The 22,746-nt window shown below is 35.7% G+C and overlaps 1 protein-coding gene across 1 annotated transcript in view; it reads right to left on the bottom strand.

The window, feature by feature from the left end:
• RANBP17 (RAN binding protein 17) overlaps positions 1-22,746 on the bottom strand; it is a 377,695-nt gene that overhangs the window by 116,432 nt on the left and 238,517 nt on the right. The window contains exons 15-16 of the mRNA XM_064376519.1: positions 9,756-9,829; positions 8,646-8,726 (exon numbers count right to left, since the gene is read on the bottom strand). Coding sequence (XP_064232589.1) covers positions 8,646-8,726; positions 9,756-9,829 — 155 coding nt within the window. The remainder of the gene's footprint in view (positions 1-8,645; positions 8,727-9,755; positions 9,830-22,746) is intronic.

Raw genomic sequence — 22,746 nt, 5'->3', positions numbered from 1 at the left:
TGGCTTAGTCATATACATACTTATTTAAAATATATACATATATATTTTAGCATGTATCAGTATTAGTAAACTTTCTAAGGGCAGGGACTACATCCATGCATTTTCCTTATTGCACTGCTTTCAGCAGGTGCTCAATGCACTGTGTGTTTTTTTTCTTGAGATGAACTCTCACTCTGTCGCCCAGGCTGGAGGGCAGTGGCACAATCTCAGCATACTGCAATCTCCGCCCCGGTCCTGAGTTCAAGCAATTCTCTTGCCTCAGCCTCTCGAGTAGCCAGGACTGCAGTCATGGGCCATGAGGCCCAGCTAATTTTTTGTATTTTTAGTAGGGATAGGGTTTTACCATGTTAGTCAGGCTGATCTCGAACTCCTGACCTCAAGTGATCCACCATGCCTGGCCATGATGTACTGCGTTTTTCTGGCAGGCTGCAGCAGGCAACAAGATCAAGGCTGACAGGTAGCAAGTTTTTCCCTGCCTCCAAAGACGCAGATTTGATGATTATTCCCAGTGTCAGTCACTGGGCTGAAGACCTGCCACTCAAACTTCACTCAGTTAAACAGGGGTGGGATCAATAAACTTAGAAATATCTTAAGTAATTACCAAATAGAATTCTCTTAAAATTGCAAAGTTAAAAGTGACAGGGTCTATGGGTAATAAGAATGCTTCCATTAATAGGAATATTCCTGTCAGTGCTGTTAATAAACAGCAAGTCATGTTTTGACAATAGAATATTTATGAAAGCAATAAACAGAACATTCACAGGAAGAATCTCATCTGTCAAAGACACATTTTCTGCAGAACAGCATCTGTGCACTTTGCACCAAGGCCAGCCTCACTGCCTTTTAATTACATCTAAAGAAAAAAATGATTAAGAATGGATTTTTATATTTTTCAATAAAGAAAAAAATGAGAGTTCACCTGAATATTTATGTTCTCTTACAGAAATTCAATTCAAAGCTAGTTAGGGCTCTTAAGAGGGTCTGTAATGTTAAAAAAGGCAAATGAACACATCAACTTTATGATCTTTACACTCTGATCTTATTCTTCTCTAAGAGACTAGGGTTCTTCTGAGTTGTGTCATTTTGGCTGGGTGGGAGCATTAGACAAATTATGGCAACACTAGGTTAGATTTCAGAGGTCTATTCAAAACATCTCTTAGCAGTAAACCTGGTAATGATGGTAACAGTAACAGCAGCAATAGTACTAGGAGTCTTGAGTGTGAGTAGAATTAATAGAGGAAATGTCACACATGGAACATGTAAACAGAAGAGTCAAGATTCAAATCCAGATCTGTCTGGCTCTAAAGCATAGGCTCTTTTCACTAGGCTATATCAGATCCACTTGATTTTAAAGGGTAGTTCTCCTCAGAGATGATTTGCTTCTTGAAATACAATTGAAATCAGAATCAGGTCCCAGAAGGGACAGGGAAACATTTTATTTTAGGAAGGACCAATTCATTAGTACGCCAGCATCACATCCAGGATTGAGCAAACTCTATAATCTAGCTGGTAGTAACTCACTAAACAAAATTCTCAGAAAATCCCTGTCTCTAGCCATGTGGTTATGAAAACATTGAAGACAGTGAAGACAGTCTTACTGGTAGCTAGCATGACACATGAAGAAAAACAAGAAAAGAATGGTGTAGCTTATAGATGGCTGAAACTTCTGAAAGTCTGTATCCTTTGAAAAGGAGGATAACTAAATGGAGAATAAGCTGCTTTCTTAGGTTACAGAAGTCCTACACACTTCGGTAGCTGCTCGACACAGTAAAACCAAGCATGACTTCAATTCACAGTATCAGACCTTTTCTGAGTATTTACTGTATTTCATCAAATCTAAAACACCACTGAATGTAAAACAAAACAAAAAAACCCCACTATTTTATGTACTACTAAGAAAAAGTACTTAAAAATACCATCAGTTATAAGATATATCCTATTTACAAAGGTGTTAAGATGTGAAAAAATTTGATTTAGAATTAAAGTAGTGTAGTAGATACATGATATTCACTAAGTACGAGAGTGGGTAATCGTAGTGGATCTGGGCAAATATTTAAGAGCCATACATGTTCATAGATACTGTTTGCAGACAGAGTTAGATCCTGATGACAGAAGAAAGTTCACAGATGACGTTACATGTCAGGAACTGCTGTAGTTAGGTTGTACGTACAAAGTATAGTAACTGAAATTAAGTTTAGTTATTTCAAAAGCAGAATTTTGTTCATGAACCCTACTAGACTAAAAAAATCCAAATAGGTGGCCGGGCGCGGTGGCTCAAGCCTGTAATCCCAGCACTTTGGGAGGCCGAGGCGGGTGGATCACGAGGTCAAGAGATCGAGACCATCTTGGTCAACATGGTGAAACCCCGTCTCTACTAATACAAAAAATTAGCTGGGCACGGTGGCGCGTGCCTGTAATCCCAGCTACTCAGGAGGCTGAGGCAGGAGAATTGCCTGAACCCAGGAGGCGGAGATTGCGGTGAGCCGAGATCGCGCCATTGCGCTCCAGCCTGAGTATCAAGAGCGAAACTCCGTCTCAAAAAAAAAAAAAAAAAAAAAAAAAAAAAAAAAAAAAAAAAAATCCAAATAGGTATAACCAAGGTGAAGCATCTTAGAGGATACTAATAATCATTTACAAGGAACAAGACTTAAGGCTTAGTCACTCAACAGAAGGGGTAACAGTAAGTTCTAAATGCCCAGTGTATGAAGTTTTGAAACTATAAAAGAAGGGCAAAAAAAGTCTTAATCATTTACAATTTAATAGGAGATAGGACCAGCATATACTAAACTATATTACATTCATATCCAGATATAGAGATGGAAAACAAGGTATTCACAAACATTAAGAAAAATAAACAATGACTTGAAAGAAAATGAAGGGAATTAATACTTAGTGAACATTAAAGGACTAAGAATTAAGCTATTTCATGATGGCTTTGCTAAGTCTTCGGCCAAGACTGAAAAACTGAAGAAACCGAGTTGAGTTACAATATGTCAAATGAGGGAGAGTGGCATATGTGGTGATTCAGTGAAAGTTAATGAAGGGTGTCCAGGGGTAAGTAAAACAAGTTTCCTTGGCCCAGGTATAAAGTACAAATTGTGGTCGAATGGAAGATCAGGAAATTAGCTATGGGAACTCAGTAAGTCAAGTACCGTCAAAGGACTCAAATTCAAGTCAATAATTTTGAGTGACCTAAGAAGCAAGTGGAAGTGATTGTGGACTTTTGGGAAGAGAAATGATCAGATCAAAACAATACTCAAGGTAGGTAATTTTGTGAAACAAAAATCTAAAGAACTTGGTGATGGTCTAAATAAAGGGGCTACAGAAGAGGAATAGGGAGGATTCTACACCTGGTTCTAGTATACAAAGAAACAGAGGAGAAAAATGATAGGATGACTTTTCCATGGCTGATAGAGACAGAAAACAATGAAATAAATCAACATTTCTTTTGATAAAAAATGTGAATAGAAGTATGCCTGAAGGAGGTAAGCTGAAACTAGTTTTATTTAACATTCTCACAAACCATCTGGAGATGGTGGTATTCAGTAAAATAAAGCAATGCGTTTTAATATTGTTTCACAAAAACAGAAATATTACTGTTTATTGCTAAATCGTTCCTGTAACAGACATAAACTATTTTACTTTCATCCTTCACCTTGTTTCATTCTTGCCCTTTACTTCATTGCCCATCCTCTACCCTTTCCTGACACCTAACACATTCAGGATTCGTACCCCAGTGGTGAGAAGGTCAGAAACTGAGATGAGGATGTCTGGTTTACACATTACTTGGTAAGTTTAAAAGTTGCATACTTAATGGTTTATCTATAAGCTTATGTCTAAATGACCTTGAATAAAAGGGGCTCCCTAAAAATCAGCCATATCACAATGTCACATGCCCCCATTATTTTTAATGTGTAGATTTTCAGAAAATTAGTATGTAATTTATTTGAGTTAAATTTAAACAGAAAAAAAGAAACTGTATTAATAAAATAATTGACTTTAAGCTTTTTGGAGAAATAAAGAAAAGGAAGTTTGGAATCCATGTCAATTCTGTTAGAATTTAAAATCCACGAGGGCAGTGTCTGTGTTTTATTTGTCCTTTTGCCCTGTACTTAGTAAATGCTTAATAAATATTTGCCGCATTGAAAGAGGCCAATAAGATTCAAGACGAGTACGGAATTAAATTTAAAAATTACTATTTTAGTCTTACTAAATGTTAACTCTAGATAAGGATGAAGTTCTGATTATTGTACTTAAAAAAAGCAAGCAAAAAAAGACACATGAAGCTGGGAAAGGTTTGGGGCTGAAAAATAAAATTATCATGGTCATCAAATGACTTTGATAGAAAATAGATTCTTAGGGGCTCGGCGCAGTGGCTCACGCCTGTAATCTTAGCACTTTGGAAGGCCGAGGCAGGTGGATCACAACGTCAGGAGTTCGAGACCAGCCTGAACAACATGGTGAAACCCCGTCTCTACTAAAAATACAAAAATTAGCTGGGCATGGTGGCAGGTGCCTGTAATCCCAGCTACTCAGGAGGCTGAGGCAGGAGAATTGCTTGAACCCAGGAGGCGGAGGTGGCAGTGAGTTGACATCGTGCCATTGCATTCCAGCCTGACAACAGAGCAAGACTTTGTCTCAAAAAAAAAAAGAAAATAGATTCTTTGCCTTGCAAAAATGAAAATGCCTAGAAAATAGATTCTCTGGCTTGCAAAAACAAAAACGACTGAAATAAATTAGTAGATAAATAGATTTATGATGCATATGGATGAGTCATATATTCACCAAGTTCTGGCATACAAGAACTTAAGGGCATAATCTTAGAGAGTCAGTCTGAAGTCAAATGGAAGGAATTATTTCTTTATATCACACAAAACCAGAGCCAGCTCCACAGCCATGTGGGCTGTACACTTGCATAGGAGGTCTTGTGCTTGGGAGAGCCTCTTCATGGTTTAATGCTCTGCTGTTGAGGTCTTGAAATTTTTAATAATTTTTGCATCAGTGACCCCACATTCTTCTTTATGAGGTGGGCCCTGAAAATTATGTAGGTAGTCTTGCAATAACATAGAGAAGTCATTAATCTTGAGAACTGTTGAGGTTAACGGTATCAATAAGGTAAAAATTTGGATAAATTCATAAACTAATGGGGAACACTCTTATAGAGTCTGATTTTAAAAAGCTAGATATTTTTAGTTTTCTCGAATGTTCAATGATTATGTAGTAAAGGCCAACTACCAACAGAGGGCCTGATAGAGAATGAAATTTCCTTTCTGAAGCCCAAGTGGAACATGTTAACTGCTACAAATCTGAGTAAATAATGAATTGCAGTAGGAATACTGATAAATTATCTTTCAAAAGAATAAAAACTTGAAATAATGATTAATGAACAAACAGCACTGTGGATAAATTCTCCTTTTTCAGCATTTAAAATAAGTAAGTTTACGTGATTGCTCTGTATGACCCTTATTCTCTCTCTAGTTTTCCCAGGAGCTTCCTTCTTCCAATTATTTGAACAATCTCACCCCTTTTCCATTTAGACAGAAACTAAAATTTCTAATCAGAAAACATTTTAAGAGGGAGAAAGATCCCCAAGTACTGAACTTGACTATAGAGGGCTGGCCCTGTATAGAGCCATTTCAGCTCTGTGCCTGTTCAAAAGAGCCATTTAGAATCAGAAACTCTTGGAATTTAGTCTTGAAAATATAAAGAATATGTTAAACAGTTACTCAAATGCATTTGCTAAATTTATTATAAATACCCATGTAATGAATCTCACAGGAAAACATAAACTTTCTGTCAAAAAGGTCACTGGATTTTAAAAATAACAATAATCTTACCAATTTGAAAAATTTCAAATTTGGTAAACAGCAATTCTGTGGTAAAATGCAACAGACCATCCAGTTACAATGTGTGGACTTATGTAATGGCAACCTCCCACATGCCTCATATCATTATTCAGGAACTAGTCTATCTCTAAAAATGCAAGTCTAGTAAGTCTTAAGAAGTCCTGTGAAAAAGTGTCTGTGAGACGAGTACCAGACTTTTCTGCTCAGGGCATACAATGCAGCTCTATTTTCCAACTACCTAAAGGCAGAAGTTCTCAAAGTATGGTCCTGGAGCTACCAACTTCACCTGAGGCTTGTGAAAACTGCAATTCTCAGGCCTAGGCCTAACAACCCTTGAAAGAGAAACTCTGCGGAGTGGGGCCTAACAATTTGTGTTTTAACAAGCACTCACATTCTGATGCTCACTAAAGTCTGAGACTATTGCTTTAAGGCAATCGAAGGCTTTTTAATACTTCCTAAAAATGGGAGTCTTCTGTGATTTCAATTTCCAACAAGTGGTCAGATAAAAAAACACCGAAGTTCAGAGACTGGCTTTGAGCACCATAAACACTGAGTAAGGTTCATCTGAAGCGGATTAAACAGAAAAAAATAAAACAAAAAGTATCTGAAGACATGCAGTATAAATAAGAACATTAAAAAAAGTCATAATGAGATAATATGCTTTTCATTTATTTCTGAGATTTTAAATAAAAATATTTTGAATATTAATATCTAAACAGATTTCCATTCACAAGGGCCTACAGGTGATGATTTTGATCTTGTATAAGTGTTTCTATTGCTGAAGAATGTCATCGTATTCCTAATATAGAAATAATATACTGCTTTAAAATCAAGATTGAAAAACACATTATCATAAAGAAATAGATTCGAAACAACAAAACATGCATTAGGTAACCAGTAACTGCACTAAAACAGATACACCACTCACATATTCCATTATGTAAATGAATTCAAGATATTTCATGACTGATCAGCTAGAAGGGACATAATGATTTATAATTCAAATAACTGAGCACTGAAATCAAATTGAACTAATATATATTTCTAAATATGCAAACCTGAAATAATTGCTAAAAAATATAAATCAGTGTATCCATGTTGAAATCATTCCCATCCCCTGGTTTAAAATATTATAGCTTTTAAACTTTTATCTAGTAAATTTTCTGAAAATATGATTTTTTATTCACTTAAAGAAGAACTCAAAAGCAATAAACAGCATGTAAAATAAAAGGCTATAATATTTGAATTAAAGAATATATAACAGGTTTAATATGATAGGAAAAAGATCTTAAATAGCAGATACAAAATAAATTAGGCATTATGCAAATTACACTACAATAATACAAATCAAATTAATTTTATACTAAATATCAATTTAAACCTAAAAAACAGGGTAAATCTAAACAATAGATATGTGCCATAAAATAACTGAGGCTTCTTTGCAGATAATATGCTCTCAAAGTAATTCATTGTGAAAAGGCCAGAGTTTGCAATACTAGGAAGTACTTATAAACCACTTCATATGTTAGAAATACAGAGTATTTCAGCATTATTATTAGAAAAAAATATGGGTTGAGTTTTTTTTAATAAGAAAAAATACGTATCTTAAAAAGCCAAATGACCATTGGAATTGGGTTGTACATCACTTTCCAGTAAAAAGGAAAAACAGCCTGGACAGGTGTAATTTATCATTTTTCTGATTTAATATCAAAGAAATATATTAAAATAATAAAAAGAATCCTGAAATCCTCAAAATTTGTAGTGATAAATAGCCCTCCCTGTCTTTATTGCATTATACCTACTAACAGAAATATTGCATGGTGGATTTTGCCAGACAAGGACGATTATTTTCCAATAAAAAGTTGCATATTAAATTCCAGCACAAAAGTGGGTGTCTAATACTTTGGAAATCTTTTATGGTTTACCAAGGAATACAATTTTAAACTTAACTAACATAAACATATTCCTGGAATGAACCTACATTAAAGGTTTCCATCCAATGCCACCATTTTCAGAATTTGTCCTCATATTAAAAGATCAGCTAATCTTAGTGATTAACTAATCCAACACTTATCTTTCCCAAGTCCTATATATTTGATAGCTAATGTAGAAAAGACAATCTACATGATTCTCTCTAGTTGTTAGAGATATGACAATACTGTCAACTATAATTTCATAAGCAAGGATGATTCTTGGTTTTAGAATTTTAAAAATCTGCTAGACAGAGAAATCTAAACATTTAATGTATAATGGGAAATCTTATTTTAGATTTGATTAGATGTTGATTTGGTAGGGCCAATAATCAAAGAAGTGGTCAAAAGCTTATCATTGTCTTAGTATTACTCCATTGTGCCTTTCAACTAATGAAAATGATGTTCTTTTCAACTGAAGAATATTAGAGATATATTTACTCATAGGAATTCAGTTTTTATAAGGTAGTATTTTTATGACATTTTGACCTCCTTATAATTAAGTTACATGCTTTCTTTGAGAACAAGAATTTCTGACAATTACAAACAAGGATAAACTTAAACATATGTGGTTGCATACTTTCTTATATAACCATTTATTTGCCTGGGTGAGTATAAATGTAACTACTTAGGAATCTATATGTCCATATAAATTCAACCAGGACTCTGACTAAATCCTTTCAAAAACATGCATTTACAGACAAGGCTAAATAAAAAGCCTTTTTATTTAAAAAAATACAAAACTTATAAACAAGGAAAATACCTGGCTAATTAAATGCACTTGCTAGGTTGTTTATACATAATGTCAGATGTACAGTGAAAAGGATATCCAACAGAAAGGTCATTTAGGAACTGAAGAGTCCTTGAAATTACAGGCTCACATCTTCCCCAGTATTTAAGGTTTGTAACACTAAATATGAAAAAAAGTCTTTAATTATAAGTAAGATATTTGCTTGTCTAGGGAGAACCAGAGAATACACATACATTTAGGCAAGTTTGATTACCTAAGTCACAAGTATTGTGAAAGTAAAAAACAGGCTCAAAAACATTTTCTATTCTTTTATAGCGTATTCAAAATTATATACAATCTACAATGAATATTGCTCTCCAAATGGTATATGATTCTATATATTTAGTTTTGTAAATTTAAAAGTTGTCTAAGTGTTTCACAGGAAAACATCAAGTTTGTACTCAAAACATATTAGGGAGGAAAAGCAGGAGTTACAAAGAAAGCCAAATAGAGGCTCATTATTACTGCCAAGTAATGAACCATCAATTTGTGGCTCCAAAACTCACTTCTTATGACCATGATTGTTTATCTAGCTTTGTTCTCTGCAATCAAGACAGTGTTCTTTGTCGTTATACAGATAAAGTGGGGTGCCAGGTGGAGGCATACAAGTCTGGCTTAGTGTACAAAGTTATGTCCATGACTAGAAACTACTTTATTCTGCTCATATTATAAGTCCAATATAAGGCCACTTTCCATGAGTATGTCTCTGCTAGCCATAGGTTCCTTTTAGAACTAATGAATGTCCTATCAGACCTCTTTCAATGATTTCAATTTGCAATAATCTCTTCACGTGGTCTTTGAAATTGGGTGTTTTCCTTCTTAAAGTAAAAAAAAAAAAAAAAAAATGCTGCTCAATTGATCTGAAGAATGAAGGTCTGTAAATGTATTAAAGTCACCATCTGATGCTGCACACTGCAGTTGTATGGAAACCTGACAAATTACAATGCCCTTTGGATGATGAGTTTTCAATATGTGAAATTAAGTTTCAATGAAGAACAATGCTAACATTCTAACAATTAAAGCATAATTTAAAAAGTCTTTTATTTAAAAAATTAGTGTATATATATATATAAAGACTTAAACACAATAAAAAGATCTATTACATTTAAAACAACAACAGAAAAATTAAAGACCAAAACAAGAACTCACATTTTTGTCATGAATGTTTCTAGAACGTGGCTGTCATCTGTTATCCCTAAGACTTCCGACATACGAGCATATACCTGCATTAAAACATTTCATTGTTAAAAGCTTTATTATTAATGTATATTTTCAAAAGACTGTTCAAATTGAACAAACATAAGATTTAATGCACTGTTGTATCCACACTGAAGTAGGGAGTGGGTGGGAGAGCAAATGAATTTTTTTCAAAGAATCTTATACTTTTAAAATTTGCTTTTTCCTCCAGACCTCTCCTGTTTTGAAATATATAAACACTTACACACAAACACACTCATATGTCCATTTTACTCCCACCACACCACACATTTTTTTTTTCCTCAAAGTGGTAGACCACCCTTTTCTTGAAGATGGGAGTAGGTATGCAAAGGGCTGGAAAGTACAGTACTTCAACAAAAGGCTCGAACACTTAAAAATTTTCTATCTATTCTAGATTTCAGCAAAGTATTAACCATTTCAGGATTATTTAAGGCAGTTATAAGAATAAGGATTTAAAAATCAAAGGAAGTTAAAGAGCTTATAAAAATTCTCCTCAAATATCACCTAATTAAGCTTCCCCAAATATAGAGGTGGGTCTTACTTTTCATGCTGACACTGAAATCCCAAGCTCAGGGATTCTCTGTTGAAAACATCAGGGCCTGGGAATCCACTAAGCTTCCAGTTAGGGAGTGTTGGTTGCAGAGTTTGGGGTGCAACATTTCAGTCTCAATCCAAGCCACATTGAGCTTATAAATACATATCCCACTTCAAGTGGGAAAATGCCACGAGCAACCAATGGAATACTCCCTATTAGCCTGGCAAAGCTGGGAGGTGGGTTGACACCTCGATACTCCCTGATGCTCTGGTGTGATTCCAGGTTATCCCTGCCAGACACCAGCTGTATGGGATTTCTCTTCTGTGATTTGATCCTCTGTGATTGTGTTCTCTTCCTTTCTCCTAAGCTGCCTATTTCCTATGTACAGCAGCATAGCTTCTACTCCCTCTTTTTTTTTTTTTTTTTTTTTTTGATATCTGAACACCAGCTTGATACACCACTATAGGTCATAAAGGTAAGATAAAAATCACAGGGACAATATAAATCACCCAGAGTTATAGGGTCACAGAGGGGAGGAAAGCTGCCATTGTAGAAATTTCTTATCTGAATTTTAAACACCATTTGAACCAGCAGGTTGTGTTCCAGGATTTCAACCTGAGTCCTGTGTCTGGAGGTCAGACATAGCCTGTCTCAGGCTGATAGAGTGAATCAGAGGGAGAGAAAAGAGGGAGAGAAGGAGGAGTTGGGTGTAGAGGGTGAGAGAAGGAAGGAAGGGCTCACTGGTGGAGAGGAGAAGCTGGGGAAGAGAGAGAGAGAGAGAGACAGTAAGATTGAGATTCAAATTCCTGCTGCCTTTCCCACTAACTTCTGAGCCCTACAGAAAAGCATTTCAATGATTATATATATGTGACTTTGTCCATGAGAGTAGGACTTCATCTCTTGTAAGATTAAAGTGACCACTGTTGCTTGTAAGATGTCTGGGGGAAAGAGGGAGCTAAGGAGAGAGAACCTAGAGAAGTTAGTTACCAATAATCCTCAATAATCACAAACTTTTAAGCACAAAGAGGTCTCAAAAGAAGGATGATATGTAGAATGGAAAGTTTCCCTAAGTTCACCATGATGCAAAACTGCTCTCATATATAGAAGTATACAACATGGGTCCCTTGGAAAATCTGGTATCAACATGATTAATGGCGCACAAAGCATTTCACAACTTGGCTTCAACCTACCTCATCTTCCACATTTCCCTCAACCTCAAGCCACATATAAAATGCTGACAGATCACCGAGGCATCTCATGCAATTTCCGAATTTTATGTGTTCATGTGCTGGTCATTTTGCCTCAATCAGCCTTCTTCATCTTTTTCTCCTCATAGTCATTCAAAAGTTATCTCCTCTGAAGCCTTCTTAGGCACAGTGAGTTGCACTCTCCTTTATGTTCCCAAACATCTGGTCCATTCCTCTATCATGCTGCTTTTTACACTGTAACTGTTTGGATGTCAGTCTCCCTCCTTATACTGAGTGCTTCTTGAGGGGTGACACTATGCCTTATTCTTTGTGTCCCTAATATTACACCTCAGGCAATATTTGTCAAGTGAATACTATTTTTAATGTGTGGTGGCAGAAGACAGGGTCTGGATACACTAGGACTATATTATAATGTGAATATTACACAAAGAATGAAAAATGACTCTTCATATTAAGCATATATTGGATTCTATGGACAAAATACATAGAATCATAAATTACAACAGAAAAAGAAAAGCTAGAGAGAGCAGTTTGACTATCTAGTAATTGATTCTAGCAATTGTCTTTAATTGTATTTTAGTGACACCCTTGTCAAAAGCGATCCTTAAAATAAGCCCAGTTTTATAAAATCAACTAACAGTAGGGATCAGATACCCTATTGTGTGCCCTGTTTTGCCCACTTGCTTGGTTTCAGGGCCACAAACTGTGTGCCCTTAACTGTGACTAGAATTTAAAAGGCATGTTTGTTTAACAAAGATAAAAGCATGAATGGATATGTTTAAACTAGCTCTACCACAACTCAAAGCACAAGTTTTTTGATGGTATACAGGGTAATTTATATAGATAAATGAAATGAATAATAAATTCTATGACATATTGTTTTTGGAAAGGATGGGGCCATGGCATTATCTCAAATCACCTATTTTCTTCTTACTGTATTTACATGTTTCCTGGTTACTTTTCTTGTTTTGGACAACATGATAACTACAGTGGACTTTTGTAAAATCAAATTTTACATTTTCAAGACTTTATAAATGCCCATTTTTATGGCAAAACTCAGAAATAATATAATTTTTGTTTTACTCATTTTATTATTCATTTGAGAGTGAATAATAAAAATATAAAAACTAAAATGTGACTTTAAGCATTTCAAAAGTTTTAACATTAAAAAATGTACTTTCTAATTCAATGGGTCCTACAAGGAAGTTTTCCTAACGTGTTCCTGACAGTCAAGAGAGGAGGAAGCTAGGCAGGCGGGTCTGTTGTGCTCTGCTGTCAAAACAGTTTCTCAAAGCATCAGATCTGACCCAATAATATACTAGAAAAACAGTCAACATTGACACATGGCAGTGCTTTAATCCACAATTATCCTTGTAACTTGCACCATTCCTTTTATCATCCATTAGCTTTGATTCCCATTATCCCATCTAGAACTGTGTCAACGCTTTTGTCCTTGGGGATTTCTCTCCACTACCAGGATCTGACAGTCAAGCTTGAGTACTAAACAGGATCATTACCTCTTAAATCCACTTATCTGATCTACTGAATAGTAAATTGAAAAGCTCATTAAGAGCAACAATCTGATTTGTTTTCACGTGTGACAGGGTCATTTAAAATCAATGTATGATTACAGCGTTTCTTTTAAAACACTGTTTCTCATTTTCCAAGGTACCTTATCATTCAGATAACATGCAGATAACATGAAAATGTCTCCAAACATTTGAAATTTAATTATCCCATAAACATGGATAATTTGGGAGTGGGAAGTAATTTGTTCAGTGAGGAAATACCTACAAAATTGTTTATCATCAAGCACAAGTCAATGAAAATCTTCTATAGAAAAATGCCCTAACACAGTATTTAGAGTTTTCAACACTTTCTACAACTTTTACCATTTCACCTGAAATAATTTTTGTGACACCAAGAAGAAACTGTATTGCAATATCTATTTTAAGGAAGTATAGAGGAGTTGGCATAGGAATGCAAGAAAAGAAAAAAAACTCACTTTCAGTACACAGATTCCTTGTCTCTTATTTCAGAATCTATTAAGATAATCTCATCACAATAAAAAATGAGTAAAAATCTAAGAAATAACAGACTAAATCTATCTGTGTGGTCATCCTTCAGAGAAGGATGGGCAATACAACGACACTGAATACATGGTTATGCCTTTGGTTATGTGTTTCATATAGTCAGAGATGGACATGCTGTAACCAAGTTTTTGCCTTTCTGAGCCCTCCTCCCTTCTTTTCTTCTTCTGCATTTCAAAATATGCCTGTATAATAGACTGTAAGCTCCCTGAGAGCAGAAATGATGCTCTGGCTTTTTTTAAATCTCACATGCCTTCTACTCAATAATGTTTTTTTAAATGAATAAAAAGAATATAGTGTTGAAATGTACATTTTGGTCAATCCCATTTCATACATGATTCTTTAACAAAAGGAAAACAACCCATAAAAGGCAGGTATTTTTCCCCCTGTAAAATAATATACCCAAAATCCTACTCATCAGGGATGAACATTGGTAAAACGCTGTCATTTTAAAAGGTGTCATTTTAATGCTTAAATAATATTTCTGGGAGAAGCTCTCCCTGTAGATTCAGTAAGAAGAGTCACCTAGGGGCCAGGGGCGGTGGCTCATGCCTGTGAGCACTTTGGGAGGCCGAGGCAGGCGGATCATGAGGTCAGGAGATCAAGACTATCCTGGTCAACATGGCGAAACCCCGTCTCTACTAAAAATACAAAAAATTAGCCAGCCTGGTGGTGTGCTCCTATAGTTCCAGCTACTCAGGAGGCTGAGGCAGGAGAATCACTTGAACCTGGGAGGTGGAGGCTACAGTGAGCCGAGATCATGACACTGTACTCCAGCCTGGGTGATAGAGTGATACTCTGTCTCAAAAAAAAAAAGGAAGAGTCCCCTAATTTGAAACCTTAGAGCATTCATTGTTGCCAGTCTATTACTAGCACTTCTCAAAACATAATAGACTATAATATTTTTGTAGTATGTTTCCTCCACTATTTTAAGCATGTACTCCTGGAAGGCAGGGGAAATGTCTATTTCCCTTTACATCTCCACTAGTATACTGTCTTAGAACACTGTCGTGATAAACGTAGCAAAGTGGAAAAAGCACAGACTTTGGTCCCAAAGATATCTGCATTTGAATTCTGTATCTGCCACTAACTAGGTATTTCTTAAAGTCTCTGAATCTTGGCTTCTTACCTATTAAACAGTAATAATAGTAATACTTACTTTAGGCCGGGCAAGGTAGTTCACACCTGTATCCCAGCACTTTGGGAGGCCAAGCCAAGATTGCACCATTGCACTCCAGCCTGGGTCACAGAGTGAGACTCTGTCTCAAACAAAACAAAACAAAACAACAAACAAAAAAACCCCCCTACTTTACGGGCTTTTGAGGAGATTAAATGATGATCCCAAACTCAGAGCTTGACATTTAGTAGTTACTCAACAAATGCTGATTCCCTGTACAACCTTTCACTGAGCCTTCTGCATAGTAGATGCTAAAGTGGTCAGTTAACACCTTTTCAAGAGAAGGCTCTTCACGTGAAAAATAACAGAAAAATCAGGAGGTCCTTACCTTGAAGATTTTCACACAGCATAAAGACGGTTAAAACAAATAAATGAAATCTTAAAATCTGTATCAATAACTCTTAATTTTTACATGCATATTCAATTAATACCTTCTAGTCACACTCAGAAATTGCATTTGTTAAAGGCATAAAGCAACTGCTTCAAATTTCAGGATACAAAATCAAATTCTTCCTATTTCTAAATGGTTATTGTCTTAGAAGTTAGAAAAATTACCCATTTTAACCAGTTACCCCTCTCTCTAGCTCCTGATATATATAGAAAGTGATTCGAAATGTAAGGAGTTATCATTACTACAGATTTGAGAAGGAATGCTCTTAAAAAACGGTTTTAATATTTTTATTTTCTTAGCCCTTTAGATTTTACTGCAAAGGTTCTTATAAATTTAAGAAAAGAGCATTTGGATAGTACATAATGCTGGAGCCAATACATTCTCCAGCTTCTCAACTAATCAAATAACGAATATTGCCTGCAGAATTTGCAGGTAGCTTAAAAGATCTTATATATGGTTTTAAAAAGGGAACTAGGTAAGAAAAACAGATGAGGGCATAAACTACAAATAGCAACATAATTTTGAGTTGTAAATTTAATAAAGAATAAAAGCACGTGTGAGATAATTTTTAAAACTTCTTTTTCCAGTCCTAATCCTTGGTCTTGGGTATCTGCAGCATTGTCTCTAACATTCTGGTTATAACTCTGAGGAAACTAATTATGTCAATCTTTAAATTTGAAGTAGATTACAGAACTGGGAAACCCAGCATATTAGTTCCTAAAGGTTGTATGGATATATAATGACAGTCACAGAAATTCAATAACAGCCCTCTATGAAATGTACTCAAAAGCACCACATGAAACAAATTAAAAAGAACAATGAATCTCTCATTCTGTGCAAATAAGAAAATAAGAGAAAACACTGGTTCTATAGGTTTTCAAAAGAGTTTTTATAATGATTTAAGATTTTGGATAATGAATCTTTAGAAAATTACAGTAAGTTAATACCCTTAGGCCTTCTATAAATGTTTAAGATGTTATAATTTCTCAAAGAGCTTTAGTACATTGTTTAAGCAGGCTCAATGCAGAAAATTAACAGTGCTGTAGAAGTCAACAACAGAGTATTTTGCCATCAGATGACAAACTTTCTTTGAAGCAATTTAGTCTCAAAAACATATCAGGTAATATAAAAGTGATGCCACAAAAGATCCCCCAAACATTACTGTAAATTTTCAATACTGGAATGACTTGTTATTGAAGGTTTTCAACTGGTTGTAAATTGGTAGAACAAAACCTGTCATTGGGAAGTATCCAATACAATGAAAGCATTAATGTTCCTTAGTAAGAGAATTTAGGAACACAGGATGAAATAACTTACTATGAATAAGAAACACATTTTCATACTTTTGTTTTAGGTTTCAAGTGCCTTTGAGGTCAATTCAGTGCTTTCTATAAGAAAAACCTCATCAATGTGAAAGGCATTAGTAAAGGAGGAAGAAGGAGAGGTGTAAGAAAGAACAGAGCATTTAATTACTTGGATCTAAACCATTTGAACTAAAGATACTGAGCTCTTTCATTAACACCTGAAGCAGGGTAAAATATAATAATTACAATTAACTTATCACCGTAACAAGAGAATTAATGGTACAAACATCATTGCTGTATATTAAATACACAAACTTAGTGACACTGAATAGATCCATATTAATCTTGGGTGATCAATTTTTCCATATTATTTAAAATAACATCACTAAATATAAGCCTGAAATTAGACAGAAAAATCTTTTGCCAGAATTTAATTCTAAAACCATAATTTATGTTGGAAACCAAGTAGCAAAAGGTGAATAATCCTGCTCACCTCACTCAGTTAAAGAAAGAATGGCATCTGATAAAGAAAAACTGGTTACGGAAGTATAAAATAAATATGAGTGTTAAATATTTATTTCAATTAGAATATCTGAACCCACCATCTGTGGTGGCCATTTTGCTAAGGGGACATGTACCTAACAAATCTCTTAAGAGGCATTCCCAGTCTGCTTGAATAAGCTATTGTATAAGAAAACTTGGAGTGACCACTCTGGCCTCACATTTCCTTCGCTCCACATCCTGTGGCACAAAGCATGAACTCAGCAGGCTGGGGTGCAGGGCTGCCTGCTGCCTTGTGATAATCCCCTCTCCCAGTAGGGGCCTCCACTGATGCATGGCTAAGAACATGCTTCCTCTTTTGCTTGCACCCCAGTGGGGTTTCCATTTCTAACTTGGGCCCAAATCCAGACTGCTAAGGAAGGTGGAAAAGTTAGAAAGCTCCAGATGCTGCCAGGGATATTTTTGAGTCAGTTTCTAAACAATAATTTATTAGAAAGAGTACAGGTATAATGTGAAAACCAGCAAGGCTGGTAATTTTGGAGAGATTCTTTCCCTCCCACCCCCGACCAGATCTAGGGTCTAACTACCACCTGTTCAACAGAAGCTGGCTGTTTGCCTTACTTTCCTTCAGGGAGCCACTGACTAAGGATCTCCACCAGCATGAACCTAATGCCTCCCGACAGGCCTTCCCTAGCCAAGTGGGACCTGGGTTGAGTGCACCAGTTACTGGTCACAGGATATGCAGTCCACAGAAAGACTCCTGTGGTGCAACCAGCTGAAAGCCAACTAGAGAAAATGGAGAGTGTACATTTGTCCTGACACAGCTTTGCTCCTGCCGGCTGCCAACTCACTCCATGTCTGGGGCCAAGCTTCTGTTAAACTAGTCTTCTATGGATAAAGCCATGGTAAAGCCCTGGGTAAATATATTATCTCCCCAAGCCCATTCAAAAAGAAGCTAACTATGGCTATGGCACCGGATGCTTGGGAAGAAGGCTTGATTTTAGTAGAGGATTTTGGGACTATGGTTTGAAAGAGCATTTCAGACATTTAAAGGACTATTTATAATTCTTTGCAATAGCAAGTTTATAAGATGACATGATTAGACTTTAGGGCAAAGAAGCTGATGCTGGATGAAGTTTGTGAGAGGGTGATAGTAGAAGTGGGGCACTGGGAAGTAAAATATTTGTTTAACCTGCTGTACGTCCTAAAGGTGTCAGCCAGAAACATTCTGGCACAAGGGATACATGTGCTCTAGACATTGTTCAATAACAGATGCTATTCAATGTAGCCAAATAAAACTTTCTGCTTTCAAGTATTAATAACTGATTAGAATTGGTTACTCAACAATGTTAACATAAAAAAAATCTAGGGTACTTTTGTACTATGCAATCACATTAAATATAGGCTTTGCAGTTAATACTGCTTATGAGACTACTGAACCTTTGGCTATAAAATATGCACTCTGTAGAATTATATAGTGCATACAAAGGAAATTAAGACAATGCACACCTATACTTAATCATTGTGTGCATATGCCTGTTTTATTAATAAGAATCTGAGGCTGTAGCGAGACAAGCATAAAGATTGCTGGTCCACCACCATCATCAGCAACTCAACTCGCCTTACCTATTTTCTAAGCCTTCTCTGGAACTCTGGGTACATCACTCCTTAGGCGTACAACCTAAAAAGCACAAAGTTTAGGGACCTGCCACCTGGCACCAGAAATAAGAGAAGAGCGAAAGGTCTTCCCAATCTCAAATACGAGGAGAAAGTGGCTGCCAATCATTGTGGTTGTTACTTATCATATTCTTGGGACTTTGATTTTATTCTGGAGCCCACGAGCAGAGACATGGTTAAGACCTGTTCAAATTCTGGATGTTATATGAATGGCAGTGGGTTTGCTTCAATAAGATAATTCCAGAAACCAATTACTAAAAACAAGTCCTAAAAAAGAATAAATCATAAATAATATTTGACAGAACTATTTTTAAGAATCTTGGCTGGGTGTGGTGGCTCATGCCTGTAATCCTAGCAATTTAGGAGGCCAAGGCGGGTGGATCACTTGAGTTCGAGATCAGTCTGGTCAACATGGTGAAACGCCACTTCTACTAAAAATACAAGAAATTAGCCAGGCACAGTGGCACACACCTGTAACCCAGCTACATGGGAGGCTGAGGCAGGAGAATCACTTGAACCTGGGAGGCAGAGGTTGCAGCAAGCCGACATTGCACCATTGCACTCCACCTGGGTGAGAAGAGTGAGACTCCATCTCAAAAAAAAAAAAAAAAAGAATCTCTTAGTACCGTTTCCCATGAAGCACTTTCATTATACAAGAGTGGCAACTGAGGCTAGTGATTTAAGTAGGTCAAGTAACCTTCCGAAGGGCAAAAGCACATCTTTTAACTAGGGGTACAAAGAACAGTATCACAAAATAGGAGGTAGTCTAGTGAAGTAGTTAGGAATAGATTCTGATGCCCAAGACTAGTGAGATTCTGCTACTTACTAATTTTGAGCAAGTTGCTTACCCTTTAAACCTTAGTTTCCTCAAATATTAAAAAGATGAGAGTAGTAACTAATCTGTGGAATTTTTGAGAGGATTAAAGTGGTTAATTTATGTGAAGGACCTATGACAGTCCTGGTACATAGTAAAATTTTCACAAGTGTTACCTATTATTATTATTATTATTGAAATGTCCTTTTTCTTTGTGCTTTATCTGTACTAGATACTAGAGAATAGATACATGTTCTAAGAAGGTATGTGAGTAGCTTTAGTAGTAGTTAAGACGGGAGAGGGCCTTAATGAAAGGTAACACAACTTCTAATATTAAATAATGGGTCTAGTTTGAGTCTTGCAAATAAATAAAGTAGTAGGAAAAGTGATAGAAAAGGAATCAGAAGGAAAATAGAATAGTCTGTGGTATTTGGTGATACTTTATCTCAAGAACTTATCTGTACCACCTAAATTGCCAAATTCAAAGCTTTCATCCTCATTTTTTGAGTCAATACAAGTTCCTGCTTCCTATCTCCAAAGTAAGTTTTCAACTAAGTAGATGATTTATATCACTGTGTCCAATAAATTATTAAAGTTTTCCCCGCTCAGATCAATAGGTCCATCCAGTTGTCCAAATTTTCTTTACTAATTATGTAATTAGTAAAATTATGTAATTAGTAATTTCTTTACTAATTACTAATTAATGTACACAGACACGGGGTTCCAGAACACCATCATTAATTTTAAATTATTAGAAGAGTTTTTAGGTGATGGGCTCCCAAGGGACATTCTTTCACAGTAGAAACAGAAAGGGGCTACCTTTCAGAAATAAATACAACATTACTGATCTCTGATACTAGACTACGGGTTCTGGGTTGCTTCTTCCATTGTAGGATATCCAATATCAACGATCTAGCTTAGTTCTCTTGTGACTGATGGCTAGCCAGGACTAGAGGTCCAATCTTCAGTTATAGGAATGAATCTTTTCCTTGGGAAATAAAACAGCTAGTATGGAGATGAAACTTATGACGTTGGTATTATCAGCCATCATACTCTGAAACCGATCATTCCTGGACTCATGCCTAAATACATACATAGCCAATGTGATACAGTGAAGAGCAAATTGGGTTTAGAGTAAGATAATCTGGTTGAAACCTAGGGTCCACAACTAAACAAGTTTTAATTCTGAAATTGTTTCATATTTCTGCAAAATGATATTCATATCTATTAAACAGAACATTGTTGAGAAGACTAAATGAGAAAATGTAATGAATAATTCAGCAAAGTGGTTAAATGCAAAGTAGAAACCCATTGCAGGTTAGATTAAGGTTGAAGATAAACTGTATTCTCAAATGATATTTCCTAGATATTTCTCATTCTACATTACCTGAAAATACAGAATTCATGACTTACAACATGGATAATGTTTTAATATCCAACACCTTCATCTTTAGGAAGGTTAGAGAGTGCCACGTGTTAGGCAGCTGCACCTGCTGGAAAGTGTGGTATGACAGCCCATGGCTCATGAATGCAAATGACCAGATAAAAAGGGCAGTTGAGAACTGGTATCAACAAGCATGAAAACATTTCTAATGAGTCAGAAAAGTAGGCCAAGAGGGAGCATGAAAGGAAGTGACAATGAAAATTTAGAGATAGAAACGGACGATAAATGGTCAAAAAGCTTAAAAAAAAAAAAAAAAAGAGAGGTTACAGCAAAACTTGAGAATTGCAATTCTCAGCAAATGGAAAGACACCAGTACTAAGGTGTTTAGCACATTTCGAAATTTTCTACCACGTTATAATTTTTCTTGTTAAAAGTTTCCAATGAAACTTACTGGGCATAGGAGATTTTCCATGGAAATGCATTTCCAATTTTGTAATGGGTGTCAACCAGAAAATGCAATTCACATAGGAGAAACTTGTTTCAACGCCAACTTGCTTAAACACGTCTATGCAGTAAAGCAAGGGATACTGGCGCTGGGGAGCCACGCAAGGCCTAGGGGAAAACAGAATTCCAATAAGTATGCCAAATGTACTTTTATATTTCAAGACTCCTTCAAAAGAAACATTATGGGGAGATAAAAATTAGGAAAACACTGAACTTAACTAATTTAAAATGTTGAAAAAATATTTTGCATTTATGTTTTATAACCAAGTGCTTTTCTCACATTTGTCCCAAGGCAGCAGATAAAGCGCTATATTCACCATTGCTAATACTAGCAATTGGAACATGCTCTTTGGCAAGGCAGAAATAAGATAATTGTTCAACATAGGCTGGCTTTTCAGAAATACTGGAAGCATTGCCTGTAATTATAGACATCTGTCACTGCTAGCCACTCAGTACTAACCCTGACATCAATATACAACCACAGCACTAAACTGCCTGCAGGCATAGCAATGGAGACCAGATACGCTAGGCAGGCAATCATCTGCTTCATCCAAACTATCTGTCAAAGGTTCCCAACCACAAATAGCTCTTACATTTTGTATCCTTAGGATAATATGTTGATTTATTTGAGATTCTCTAATATTTACAGTCTAGACCATCTACTAAAATAAAGAAACAAAACTTATGGCTAATGGATGCAGTTACTGTTCACAGTCATCATAAAAGGTCATAGCTCAACCCTCAAATGTTAAAAATTGATGGCAGCTTTAACCATGTGCTATCATACAGATGTTTCCTTTTGTAGAGGCAATTATTTTCAAAAGCAATTCAAAATCGTAAATACAATCCTTCATCAGCAAATATGTTGCCACATTGTTTTAGTAGAAATGCTCATATTTTAAAGCCCTTTTTCAGAAGTAAAGACAATTTCAATGTTGAGTACTAAAGAGTCCAGATCATCAGTTTGGGTTTAGCTTTACATACAGTACCTTACTTGGCAATATTTTCCCTATATAAATGATATAATGTCAAAAACTAGGAAGTGATATTGATATGAAAAATAAAATACTTGGTTAATGAATGAGTCAAATGATATACTCTTGCAGGGTGTAAAACTTACTGAAATATACATGCACATGTACATTCATATTTTTAAGACCCCAAAGACACACTGTAGCTTTAAACATCACCCTCTGTTTTCTTTTAAACAGCCAGAGAAGCAAGCTGAAAATTATTAGACATTTAGACTAATTAGAAATAAACCTTCACAATTATCATAATGTGTTACTAAAAACCCAGATATTTCTTGGTCTGATCACAACAGCCAATGCTGAAGA

This window comes from Aotus nancymaae, unplaced genomic scaffold (genome assembly GCF_030222135.1).
Source record: "Aotus nancymaae isolate 86718 unplaced genomic scaffold, 86718_ANA_hifiasm-v0.15.2.pri h1tg000015l_1, whole genome shotgun sequence".
Classification (NCBI taxonomy): Eukaryota; Metazoa; Chordata; class Mammalia; order Primates; family Aotidae; genus Aotus; species Aotus nancymaae.
This window is presented reverse-complemented; position numbering and strand designations above follow the sequence as displayed.